The 13,170-nt window shown below is 41.0% G+C and overlaps 1 protein-coding gene across 1 annotated transcript in view; it reads left to right on the forward strand.

Moving 5' to 3' along the window:
* Window positions 1-4,860, forward strand: part of HMGN1 (high mobility group nucleosome binding domain 1) — a 7,995-nt gene extending 3,135 nt beyond the window's left edge. Inside the window, 5 exon segments of the mRNA XM_017880684.1 lie at window positions 1,935-2,085; window positions 4,023-4,070; window positions 4,072-4,127; window positions 4,130-4,180; window positions 4,183-4,860. Coding sequence (XP_017736173.1) covers window positions 1,935-2,085; window positions 4,023-4,070; window positions 4,072-4,127; window positions 4,130-4,180; window positions 4,183-4,466 — 590 coding nt within the window. The 3' untranslated portion in view covers window positions 4,467-4,860.
* Window positions 4,861-13,170: the final 8,310 nt, after the last annotated feature.

Here is a 13,170-nt window from a genome sequence, read left to right on the forward strand (position 1 = left end):
TTTTGAGACGGAGTCTCGCCCTGTCGCTCAGGCTGGAGTGCAGTGGCGGGATCTCAGCTCACTGCAATCTCCGCCTCCCGGTTTCACGCCATTCTCCTGCCTCAGCCTCCCGAGCAGCTGGGACTACAGGTGCCCGCCACCTCGCCCGGCTAGTTTTTTGTATTTTTCATAGAGACGGGGTTTCACCCTGTTAGCCAGGATGGTCTCGATCTGACCTTGTGATCCACCCGTCTCGGCCTCCCAAAGTGCTGAGATTACAGGCTTGAGCCACCGCGCCCGGCCGTGTACATTTTGTAATGAAAACAGTTCCAAGTTGTACTCTCAGTGGGTTTGGGACTCAGATGTGATTGAGAGGCTAACAGTAAGTCTTCACGTCAGTGTTTGTTGAGGAGCGAGCCTATGAGGTCAGCTTTCCCAAAGGAAAAAGGGCAGAAGGGGTTTGTTCATTTTTACATCTAGTTTCTGTAATACACCTTCGACTTCATAGTTGATCAGACTTTAAAGTCTAAACAGAAGGTAAGCACTTGGTGTATTGATTTTCGTACTACATAGTAGACATGTTTTCAAGGCGTATCTGTCACAGTGTATCATTTCCCTAGAACTAAATGTTTTGAAGGTCCAAACATTGGGGAAACTTGATTGATTTTGTTTTATTTAGCTTATCAGCTGATAATGGTTACACGTGGTATATTTCAAATTCAGGGTATTACTGTGTATTCTATTTTAACTGTTTCCCAGTTTTGTATTTTTTGTATTGGAATGATTATGAAATTAATGAGAAATCTTTAGAAATCAGTACAGAAGTGATTGTGAAACTTCGTGATAGCAATGTGTGTAGTAGCAGTTTTGTCTCAGATACACTTGTTATTCGAAGGATGTTGAAGTATTAAAAGTCATTATGCTGTCTGTGGAATCTTTCTGTTAGTACAGAACACCCTGCAGTGATTTTTGTCTGTGGAATCCTGCTGTTAGTACAGAACACCGTGCAGTGATTTTTCCACCCACGTTAGCATTGAAGTTGTGAGCTCTACTTGCTTGTCTTTATGGCCCTTTAACTCAAGTAACTGGTCAATATCCTTATGGGTCTTTTATACCACCCACTGGGGGCTAAGCTAATTTAGCTGCTGTTGCATACTTACTAACAAGAAATAAATGTTAAGCTTTCTTCTCAGTATTGGTGGATGGTATCCAAAAGTATTTTTATGTTTAACATGGCTTAAATTTTGACCTTAATGTGTCAAGTTAGTATGGTCATTTTAATACCTGTACTTTTCAGATTCTTCAAACACCTGTATGAAAATGATAAATTCAAAATTGATCCTTTTAGTTTCTCATTATATGATATCAAGGGAGTAACTGTAGCAGGATAGTCAACCTGACCGTATGGCATGGTGCTTTTTTTCAGGTGAATGGTCTTAATGTGAGGGTTAAGGTCTGGTGAGGACAGTATTGTTCAAGTTCACAACAAATTTGGGGATGGGTGGGAATACAGTTGACGAGACTCCTCCGGTATTCTACTTCATTTATCCTGTCATGTGGAACTGCAGAGAATAGTAGATGATGGCAACCGTGCTGAAGTATAGCTTGGGCTTTAGGATTTGTCATATGTCTAATGAGGCTTGACATGCAAGTACTATTAAAATCTCCTTAGCATACGCTGTTTTCCTGATTACTGGGGTGAACCCTAAGTTGTCTCATGTAATAGGTATATCAGCTGATGTGTGATAGACATTAATGTGACAGCTATTATGGTGCAGTCTATACAAAATGAGATCCTTTCATAAGCTTGAGAATTGGGTTTTCACGCTTGTGTGTGAGATGTCCCTCTCTCAAACCTTGCTATGAAGTCAGCACCATTGTTTACATTACTTGTCTGACATGAAGGGGGAAAAGTAAAAACAAAATGTAAATAAGGGGTAAAGTTTGTACTTAAAATATATTCTTATTCTATCATAGGATAAATCTTCAGACAAAAAAGTGCAAACAAAAGGGAAAAGGGGAGCAAAGGGAAAACAGGCCGAAGTGGCTAACCAAGAAACGAAAGAAGATTTACCCGCAGAAAACGGTGAAACGAAAACTGAGGAGGTCAGAAGTGTGTGTGTGTTTTGACTCTGAACAGTAGATACTAAATTGTACGTTTTTTGTAGCAGATAACAGTATTCATTATAATACTGAACAAAGTTTTGTACAGTATCCCAAAATGAATGGACAGATGGTTTATGATTTATCTTATTGGAAAGTAAATATGTAAATGGTTTAAGAACAAGAAATTTTAATATGCTCAATTTCAGATATAGTTTAATCTTTGTTTTGTTTTTATATTCTGGATGTTGCTTTTAAATATATTTTCGAAAGTTTATTATCCTTATTTGCATTTTTCCTGGCATATTTTTTCCACTTTCATTTCTAATGAAAATGTTTTTGTTTGTATTTTTCTTAAAGGTCTAAATAATAACATACATAAAGCAAGTAAAAAGACTAGTGTCATTAATCTTTATTTTTAGAGACAGTGTCTGTTACCCAGGCTGAATCTTTATTGTTTTAAGCTATGAGGAAAAGATGTTTTTTCTTACTAACCAAGCAGTGGGAGTAGAGAAGGAACAAAGAAATCTGTAACAGGTTTTGATTGATTTGTTGTGAACACCACTGTACTCCTTTAGCCTGGAAGCTGTTTCTTAAAAAATAACTGCAAGGTTCAGTTAAGCCAGCGCTCTGTATTTTATGTTTGTTACATTAACTAGCTAAAAAGATAAGTAATTTAGTATATTGATTTTTAAATTTTGATATTAAATTTTATTACCATTTTAATTTGATATTAAAATTTTGATAGTTATCAATATTCCTAATTAAGAAATTTACAATCCAGTTTTATTTTTTTAACTTGTATTTTCTTAAATTCCCTTTTTTTTTTACTTTTTTGAGATGGAGTTTTCGCCTCTTGGTTCCCAAGCTGGAGTGCCGTGCTGGGACGCTACACTGCAACCTCTGCCTCCCGGGTTCAAGTGATTGTCCTGCCTCAGCCTCCCGAGTAGCCGGGAATTACAGGCATGCACCCCACACCGCCACTAATTTTTTTGTATTTTTAGTAGAAAGTAGGGTTCACCATGTTAGCCAGGCTGGTTCAAAACCTGAACCCTCAGGTTGATCCGCCCACCTCGGCCCTCCAAAGGGTGCATGCCATTACAGGCGTGAGCACCGCTCCTGACCTGTACTTCCTTAATCTAACCATCCTCAAATATTGTGTTAATAAGATCACATTGCTAATCAGTTTGATTTTTAAAGGAAGAACCTTGACCTCAGTCAATATTATACAAAATTACAGTTGGTTCTCTCGTTTATAGCTGTGTTTATTAATATAAGGCTGCCACAAAGTATGAAACCGTTTCCACATAGGGGAAATACAGGATTGGGTTCCTACAAACCTCTGACCCAAATGTTTTCATCCACTGATAAATACGTGACTTGTTACATGTGGTTTTCTGTTCACACATGCCGTTAATTAATGTGTGTTAAATTTCACATCGAACTCACTACCAGTAGCACTGTTAATTCGTACCTGAACAAAAGCTGTCCAACACATACCTTCTGTGTGCACATCACAGCCTGTGAATTTAGCAACACTAAGATAGCATTGGGACAGGATGCTTGGGGGCCATTTTAAACAGCAACAATCATCAGTAAAAAGCACAAAGATGTAAATATGTGGCGCTAAATAGACCAGAAAAACAGTTTGTTTTGTGGCATCAAGAGCTGAAACAAGAAGACAGAGCGAAACCTCAGCTTTGGAATGTGGCCTGTGGTGCACTCAACATTTTTTTGCTGCTCTGTATATGCACAAGACCATGGAAGTGCCACAAGTATTGATTTGGGGTTGGGGGGGGGGGGCGGTTTACAAAAGTTTTTTAAAGAGAGGTGGACTTTACAAATAAAGATTATTGACTTTTTTAAAGACCTGATAGTTGCATATAAATAAAATGACAACGTGTTGAGTGCTAAAGATCTCAATTTCCTTTCTTTTGCAGAGTCCAGCCTCTGACGAAGCAGGAGAGAAAGAAGCCAAGTCTGATTAGTACATACACCATGTCTTACCAGTGGTCCCCGTCTCCCTTCTTGTACAATCCAGAGGAATATTTTATCAACTATTTTGTAAATGCAAGTTTTTTAGTAGCTCTAGAAACATTTTAAGAAGGAGGGAATCCCACCTCATCCCATTTTTTAAGTGTAAATGCTTTTTTTTAAGAGGTGAAATCATTTGCTGGTTGTTTATTTTTTGGTACAACCAGAAAATAGTGTGGGATGTTGAATTACGGGAGGCTTTGACTGTCTCGGGTGCCAGCTTAACATTCCATAGATGGGGGTTAGTTTTTATATTCTATAATACAAAGCATATTAAATGGCAATATGGAGTCAGTCCTGCATTTAATGTCTTGAATATTTTATTTTACTTCTATTCTCATGTTTTTTAGAATTGTTTCCGAAAGAAAACCACTCCTTGATCATGGCGCTCCCTGTCAGAATTGTGTGCACTCTGTAACATCTTTGGTTGTGGTAGTCCTGTTTTCCTAATAACTTTGTTACTGTGTGTGAAAGATGACAGATTTGAATATGTAGTGTACATGCTATTCAGTTGTGAACTGGTGGGCCATATGTAACAGCTGACCAACATGTGAAGAAACTGGTACTTGATAGCCTCTTAAGGAAAATTTGCTTCCAAATTTTAAGCTGGAAAGTCACTGGAATAACTTTAAAAAAGAATTACAATACATGGCTTTTAGAATTTCGTTACATATGTTAAGAATTGTGTACAAATTGAAATGTCTGTACTGATCCTCAACCAATAAAATCTCAATTATGAAAATATTTTGGAGCACATTGATTAAATTCTGGTTTGCATTTTATTTATGGAATTTCTACATTTGAGCCTGGCCAACATAGTGAAACCCTGTCCCTACTAAAAATACAAAAAAATTAGCTGGGTGTGGTGGCCGGTGCCTGTAATCCCAGCTACTCGGGAGGCTGAGCCAGGAGAATTGCTTGAATCTGTGAGGTGGAGGTTGCAGCACGTCCAGATTGCACCACTGCACTCCAGCCTGGCCAACAGAGTGAGACCCTATCTGAGGTGGAGGTTGCAGCACGTCCAGATTGCACCACTGCACTCCAGCCTGGCCAACAGAGTGAGACCCTATCTCAAAAAAAAAAAAAATTCCATATTTGATCTTTTGGTTTTTTTTTTTAAGTGAAATTTTTAATTTTTGTTTAATACAGTCTTGGGTCACCACTGACTGGATACAGTCTAAGAAACACATGGTTAGGCAGTTTTTGTGTGTGAACATTATAAAGAGTGCTTATGCAAACCTCAGTGGCATAGCCTATTACATATGCAGGCTGTATGGTTTAACCTATTGCTGCTAGGCAACAGACCTGTACAGCATATTGTTATGTGAATACTATAAGGAGTTGTAATAGAATGGAAAGTACTTGTGTATCTAAAGAGAAGGTACAGTATTATATAATACGGGACCATGATGTGGTTCATTGTTGGCTGATACATGAGACATAACTGCTTTAATACCTGCTATGTCCTTTGAAGTTGCTTGACTTGGTTTAAGGGAAAAACAATCCAATATCCTTTGAATCAAAGCAAATGCATAATTCTTAGCTCTTCGTATGAGGCTAAAAGTACAGAGTAGGCCGGGCATGGTGGCTCACACCTGTAATCCCAGCACTTTGGGAGGCTGAGGTGGGTAGATCACATGGGGTCAGGAGTTTGAGACCAGCCTGGCCAAGGTGAGACCCCCATCTCTAATAAAAATTTAAAAATTAGCTCGGCTTAGTGGTGAGCACCTGTAATCCCAGCTACTCAGGAGGCTGAGGCAGGCAGAATTGCTTGAACCCAGGAGGTAGAGGTTGCAGTAAGCAGAGTTCACACCATTGCATTCCAGCCTGGGTGACGAGTGAAACTTAGTCTCAAAGCTACAACTAAATCTCGTATGGTATGTATTTTCCAGATTTGCTTTCATACACATTGTATTCTTATTTTGCCCTCTATAGTCTTTAGAAGGCGTGTAGGGCAACTGTTGACTTGGCAACAGTGAAAACGGCCAGAGAACAGACCTTGCTGAGGTTATCACTAAAGAGGGGTCCTTGGAACAGAATTCAAACCTCTGTACACTTGGTGTGTTGTTTTGCCTATGGGCTGGTTAGTCGGCAAGAATCCTTTAAAAACAAGCCCTGTGGGATCATAGATCTCTGCACGCACTGCCAGAGCAGAGTTTATAGGGAATAGTGAGGATACAGTAAAAGCAAATGCAAAGGTTGGTGATGTGGGATGAACTGACAGCAAAGAAGCTTTGATAACCCCTGGGGGATGGGGAAGGACTAGGAGCCACCTGAGCACTGTTGGTCATTACCCGATGGAGGCCTGAAAGGGTGATGAACAGATTTGCCTTTAATTCTGAAGTATAGGTAGAACAGATGAGTTTCTGTTAAGCCTTTTAACCCTAGAACCCATCTACCAGTGTTTAGTTAGTTGCAATCCCCAAACTTCCCACCCCTGAGAGGTAATAGATGTTTTCGAATCACAGATTTTTTCAATCGTTCTATACTCGTCGTAATGACACATTGAAAGAAATCACTAGTTTTTCTTACAAAATAAAACAGGTACAGGGTTTTGGCTTATAGATTAATACCAAAAACATTGTAGAAAAGCATAATGGAAGTACTTTAAGATCCTACCTTGAACTACTCCGTTAGGCTTTTCTATGTTTTGTTGGAGCAAGCCTTGCCTTGTTAAATCTGACCAATTACTTGGGTGTTCGCTAGCCCTAAGGCTGCACATTTTCCTTTTTTTTTCATCCTACCCACAGGAAGGAACACCTTTTGTTGTTGTTTTTTCTGAGATGGAGTCTCTGTGTCGCCCAGGCTGGAGTGCAGTGGTGTGATTTCAGCTCACTGCAACCTTTGCCTCGTAGGTTCAAGCAACTCTCTTGCCTCAGCCTCCTGAGTAGCTAAGATTACAGGCGTGCACCACCACACCCGGCTAATTTTTTTGCATTTTTATTAGAGACTGGGTTTCACCATGTTGGTCGGGCTGGTCTCAAACTCCTGACCTCATGATCCGCCCACCTGGGCCTCCCAAAGTGCTGGGATTACCGGCATGAGCCACCGCACCTGGCCAGGACACATATGTTTACAATAAACCAACTTCAACTGTCAAAGGAAAAAAAGTTTTTTAACTAAGCCACCCTGGGGGCTGGGTGTGGCAGTCACACCAGTGCTTTGGGAGGCCAAGGTAGGAGGATTGCTTGAGCCTGAGTTCAGAATCAGCCTGAGCAACAGCGAGACCCAGTCTCTATTATAAAGAATTTTAAAAATCAGCCGAGCTTGGTGGTACATGTCTGTAGTCCCAGCTACTCAGGAGGCTGACGAAGGACGATCACAAGCCCAGGATTTCGAGGCTGCGGTGAGCTATCATTGTGCCACGGCACTCCAACCTGGAGTACAAAGATCTTGTCTCAAAAGCCACTTGAGGCATGTTTTCTGGGATCAGTACAGAAAGTTAGTTTCTTGCCCTTTAAACAGAGTCGACAGTACTTTTGAGTGATGAGAATGGTTGACTGGCTGTACCTGTATCAGACATCTAAAAGTATAAGGAAGAGAACTTATCAGACAGCAATTGGTTGATTAGAAAAACTAGTGAACGAGAACCCTGCATTCTCTTGGCTTCTCAGAGATTGAGCTTGACGTGCGCCAAATGTGGGTTAATCAGGATTTAAGGCACAGATCTTGGTACTTAGTACTTGGATTCTTGGTAATCATGGAGGCCTCGGGGGAAGTTCTGTTCTGTTGTAGCAGTTTGGGAAATGTGTATAAAAGTCTTGTGGGGTTAGGGATGAGTTTAGGGGGATGGACAGAGGCAGGGATGACAAATAGATGTGTGTCATCATAGGGAAGGAACTAATACTCATTGGAAAAAAACCTCAGGAACTGCAGACAAGCTAAAATCACCCATAATTCGCTTACTTAAACAACTATTTAAGTAGCTATTTAAAGATGCATTTTTCTCAGATCCTATTCTATGCTTACATGATTATACAAAGTGGTATTGTACATCCTATTTTATAGTCTTTATCATACTGTGACCTTTCTTCCATGTTAATGATTACACTTACATAGCGTTTGTAAGCACTGTGTAGTCTTTTATTTCAAGAATATATGATTTGTCAGACATTTAGACTTTTTCGCGTTAAAACAAGCATTGTCAAACTAAAAACTAATCTCTGCTAATCTACACAGATAGACCTAAAGATATGTCTGCTTATCACAATCCCCATTTGTTCCAGGAGTTTGCCACAGAAATACTTGGTTGAAACATCAAGTAATTTTGAGAATTAGAATTGAGAATTTCTAAACATTAGGCTTAAATAGATGATGGGAAGCAGCTCATCAATGGGTAACAACTGTTTTTATTTCAAGATTGTGAAAGCTAGGATTACATTTTTTTTTTTTTTTTTTGAGATGAAGTCTTGCTCTTGTCCCCCAGGCTGGAATGTAATGGTGCGATCTCAGCTCACTGCAGTCTCTGCCTCCTGGGTTCAAGCGATTCTCCTGCTTCTGCCCCCTAAGTAGCTGGGATTACAGGCGCCTGCCACCACGCCTGGCTAGTTTTTTGTACTTTTAATAGAGACGGGGTTTCACCATGTTGGCCAGGCTGGTCTCGAATTCCTGACCTCAGGTGATCCACCCGCCTCGGCCTCCCAGAGTGCTGGGATTCGAGGCGTGAGCCACCGCACCTGACCAGGATTACATTTTTTAAAACTTCCAAAAGTATAAAGTAAGAAATCATTTAGGGGCCCTGCATGGTGCCTCACGCCTGAAATCCCAGCATTTTGGGAGGCCAAGGTGGGCAGATCACTTGAGCTTGAGGTCAGGAGTTTGAGACCAGCCGAGCCAACAAGCGTAAACCCCATCTCTACTAAAATACAAAAATTTGCCTGTGGTGGGCGCCTGTAGTCTCAGCTACTGGGGAGGCTGAGACTGGAGAATCACTTGAACCCAGGAGGCAGAGGTTGCAGTGAGCCGAGATCTGCCACTGCACTCCAGCCTGGGTGAAAGGGCAAGACTTTGCCTCAAAAAACAAACAAAAAAACCGTTTAATCCCAGAAGCTAAAAGCAATTATTTTAGACAGGGTGAATTTTCTTCATACATTTGGGTTTTTCCTTAACTGTAAAATTTTTTTTAATACTTAGTAGTTCATTGTGTGGCAAAACCATAATTTGGCCATTACACTTTTTTATAATTGCTCTGTTAGGGATACTACTGCTCATGCCAACAATACAGTATACTGAATTCAGCCCTTGTACCAGGCAACCAGTCTCAGTGGCCATCAACGTTTTTGAAAGCAAATAAGAATGGATATTTTTAAAATAATATCTACAAATACAAAACTGAAAGGGAACAAAATGCATTAGGAACAAATATTTAGGAGTAAAAGCTCATTTACCTTTGGAGTATTGGACATTTTCTCAGGATTGGATACAAATTCAATTTTAAAAGAAGCTACTATTAAGAAAAAAAAATCAGCAGGGCACAATGGCTCATGCTTGTAATCCTAGCACTTTGGGAGGCCAAGGCAGGCGGATCACTTGGGGTCAGGAGTTGGAAACTAGCCTGGCCAACATGGTGAAACCCTGTCTCTACTAAAAATACAAAAAAATTAGCCAGGCATGGTGGCAGGTGCCTGTAATCCCAGCGACTCTGGAGGCTGAGGCAGGAGAATCGCTTGAACTTGGGAGGTGGAGGTTGCATTGAACCGTGCCACTGCACTGCAGTATGGGCGACAGAGTTAGACTCCGTCTTGAAAAAAAAAAAAGAAAAAAAATGCAGCATGGCTAGTTCCACTTTAGAATTACACATTAGCATGGCTCACGCCTGTAATCCCAGCACTTTGGGAGGCCGAGGCGGGTGGATCACGAGGTCACGAGATCGAGACCACCCTGGCTAACATGGTGAAACCCCGTCTCTACTAAAATACAAAAAAATTAGCCGGGCATGGTGGCAGGCGCCTGTAGTCCCAGCTACTCAGGAGGCTGAGGCAGGAGAATGGTGTGAACCCGGGAGGTGGAGCTTGCAGTGAGCGGAGATCTGGCCACTGCACTCCAGGCTGGGCGACAGAGCACGACTCTGTTTCAAAACAAAACAGAAAAAAAAAAAAAAAAGAAAAATGAATTACATATTAGCTTCCAGATGCTGATTCCACAAAAATCTTTTCCAGTGGAAGGAAGTAAGTAGATGTTTGAGATTTTTTTGAGGGCATGGAAATATAGTGCCATGGTTAGCGACGGAATTGAGGGGAAACGGCACGCAGATACCAGACACTCGCTGGGGTGAACGCGGATCGGCATCAGGGCAAGGGACATCATCTGTAGCTCCATTCCACCACCTCTCGGTTGCAAATGAACGTGACCTCACAACAGAAGGAGCTAAGGATATAGGTAACGGGCTTAGCTGAAGAGATGATAATACCTTACCCAGAGGGTCAGAGCAGATCAGATGCGGGGCCTGGCAGTTAGTGCACCATAAACGTTTGCTTCCCTTCCTGAGTGATTTTCAGAACCTGTAATTATTAGATTCCTGCCCGCCCCCCACCCACCTGACAGCAATATATAGTGTTGAGGAAAGCCTTTGAAACTACACCTAATTTAACCTTAAACAGTGCATTATAATGGGTAACTCGTACTCATAAAGTCTGGCTGTGCTATCTTGTTAGAGAGTGGCTTTTGTTAAGTCCTGCAGTGTTTCCTTACATCCTTAACTGTAAAGATTACTTTTGTGTTTTAGTTTTAATCCGTAACTGCAAATTATGTTAAAAATTTATATATAATTTTATAGAGATTTTATCTCTGAAGAGCACTTAATGTGGTTACTCCTTAGACAATTCTGATTTAAAAATGTATGAATACTAATAATACATTGAAGGTATGTATGAGAATTTTAAAATACACTAATCTGTTACGCATGATTCATAGAGAAGAAAGATCGACAGTCTTGCATGGTTGGCTCTTTCTATGTAAGGATGTGGTTGCATATTAAAACGTGCAAGGTCGCCATTTCTACCCGTGCCCATTTAGATTTTCAAAAGAAATATATTTAGGACAGCCTTAATGGTCATCACGTGATTTCTCGCTTTCTGCTTCAGTTCTCCTTATTTCATCTATCTTTAAAGACAACATGAATGAAATATTAAATTCAACAAACTTAACTGAGCTAATGTGAATAAAGCAGTCTCCTAGATACCAGGATAGGCAGAGCCTCTGTGCTTTGGTAGAGGAGTGCGCTGCTCTCACACATTTTCAGGTCTCATAAAGGTAGCGTTTCAAATTGTTGAGGAAGAGACCACTCAAAAAAGTTTCAGGTCGGGAGTGGTGGCTCATGCCTGTAATTCCAGCACTTTAGGAGGTTGAGGGAGCAGATCACCTGAGGTCAGGAGTTTGAGACCAGCCTGATCAACATGGTGAAACCCTATCTCTGCTAAAAATACAAAAATTAGCTGGTCCTGGTGGTGTGCGCCTGTCATCCCACCTACAGGGGAGGCTGAGGCAGGAGAATCGCTTGAATCTGGAAGGCAGAGGTTGCAGTGAGCCGAGATCATGCCATTGCACTCCAGCCTGGGAAACAAGAGTGAAACTCTGTCTGGAAAATAAAATAAAATTAAATGTTTCAGTTCAATTGGATATATAAATTAGTTCTCTACTTCACACCACACACAGGAATAAATTCCAGACAGATGTAACAATCCAAATGTAGAAAAACTCTAAAAGCACCAGAGGAAAGTATAGGATAATAGTTTTATGCTTATGAAGTGAAGAAGGCCTTCCTTCCTTTGCCAGATAATAAATTCAGAAGCCATGGCCGGGCGCAGTGGCTCAAGCCTGTAATCCCAGCACTTTGGGAGGCCAAGACGGGCGGATCACGAGGTCAGGAGATCGAGACCATCCTGGCTAACACAGTGAAACCCGTCTCTACTAAAAATACAAAAATTAGTTGGGGATGGTGGCAGGCGCTTGTAATCCCAGCTACTTGGGAGGCTGAGGCAAGAGAATCACTTGAAAGTGGAGGTTGCAGCGAGCTGAGATAACACCACTGCACTCCAGCCTGGGCAACAAGAGTGAAACTCCGTCTCAAATAAAAAAAAAAAAAAGAAAGAAAAGAAACTAGTAAATACAGTAATAAAGGAAGCTTATATTATTTATTTTTCTTGTAATAAATGATATAATAGTACCTTGTTCACATTATACTATGGCATATAAATAAAAATTAAGTTTCCTGTGCTACTATTTCATATTGATGATAAGCTGCTGCTGCTGCTTCTCTTCTTCTTCTCCTCCTCCTCCTCCTCCTTTCTTCTTGGTGCTGCTGCTGCTTCCTCCCCCTCCTCCCCTTTCTCTCCTTCCTCCCCTTTCCCCCTCCTCCCCCTCCTTTTCCCCTTCCTCCTCTTCCTCCTCCTCCTTCTTTGTGAGTATACTTTATGTAGTCATTTTTGTTTACAACTGAAACTCTGGAAAAATCAACATCTTTTCCCCATGAGCTTCTTATAGACACCAGTAAAAGTTTGAACCTTGTGTTCCACAAGATAAGCATCGTCTGACAATTATTTTACTTTTTTTATGGTACTTGCAAACAAGTGATTTTTTTTTTTATTATACTTTAAGTTCTAGGGTACATGTGCATAACGTGCAGGTTTGTTAGGTATGTATACTTGTGCCATGTTGGTGTGCTACACCCATCAACTCGTCAGCACCCATCAACTCGTCAGCATCCATCAACTCGTCATTTACATCAGGTATAACTCCCATTGCAATCCCTCTTCCCTCCCCCCTCCCCGTGATAGGCCCCGGTGTGTGATGTTCCCCTTCCTGAGTCCAAGTGATCTCATTGTTCAGTTCCCACCTATGAGTGAGAACATGCGGTGTTTGGTTTTCTGTTCTTGTGATAGTTTGCTGAGAATGATGGTTTCCAGCTGCATCCATGTCCCTACAAAGGACACAAATTCATCCTTTTTTATGGCTGCATAGTATTCCATGGTGTATATGTGCCACATTTTCTTAATCCAGTCTGTCACAGATGGACATTTGGGTTGATTCCAAGTCTTTGCTATTGTGAATAGTGCC

Source organism: Rhinopithecus bieti, unplaced genomic scaffold (assembly GCF_001698545.2).
Source record: "Rhinopithecus bieti isolate Rb0 unplaced genomic scaffold, ASM169854v2 scaffold_12151, whole genome shotgun sequence".
Taxonomy (NCBI): domain Eukaryota; kingdom Metazoa; phylum Chordata; class Mammalia; order Primates; family Cercopithecidae; genus Rhinopithecus; species Rhinopithecus bieti.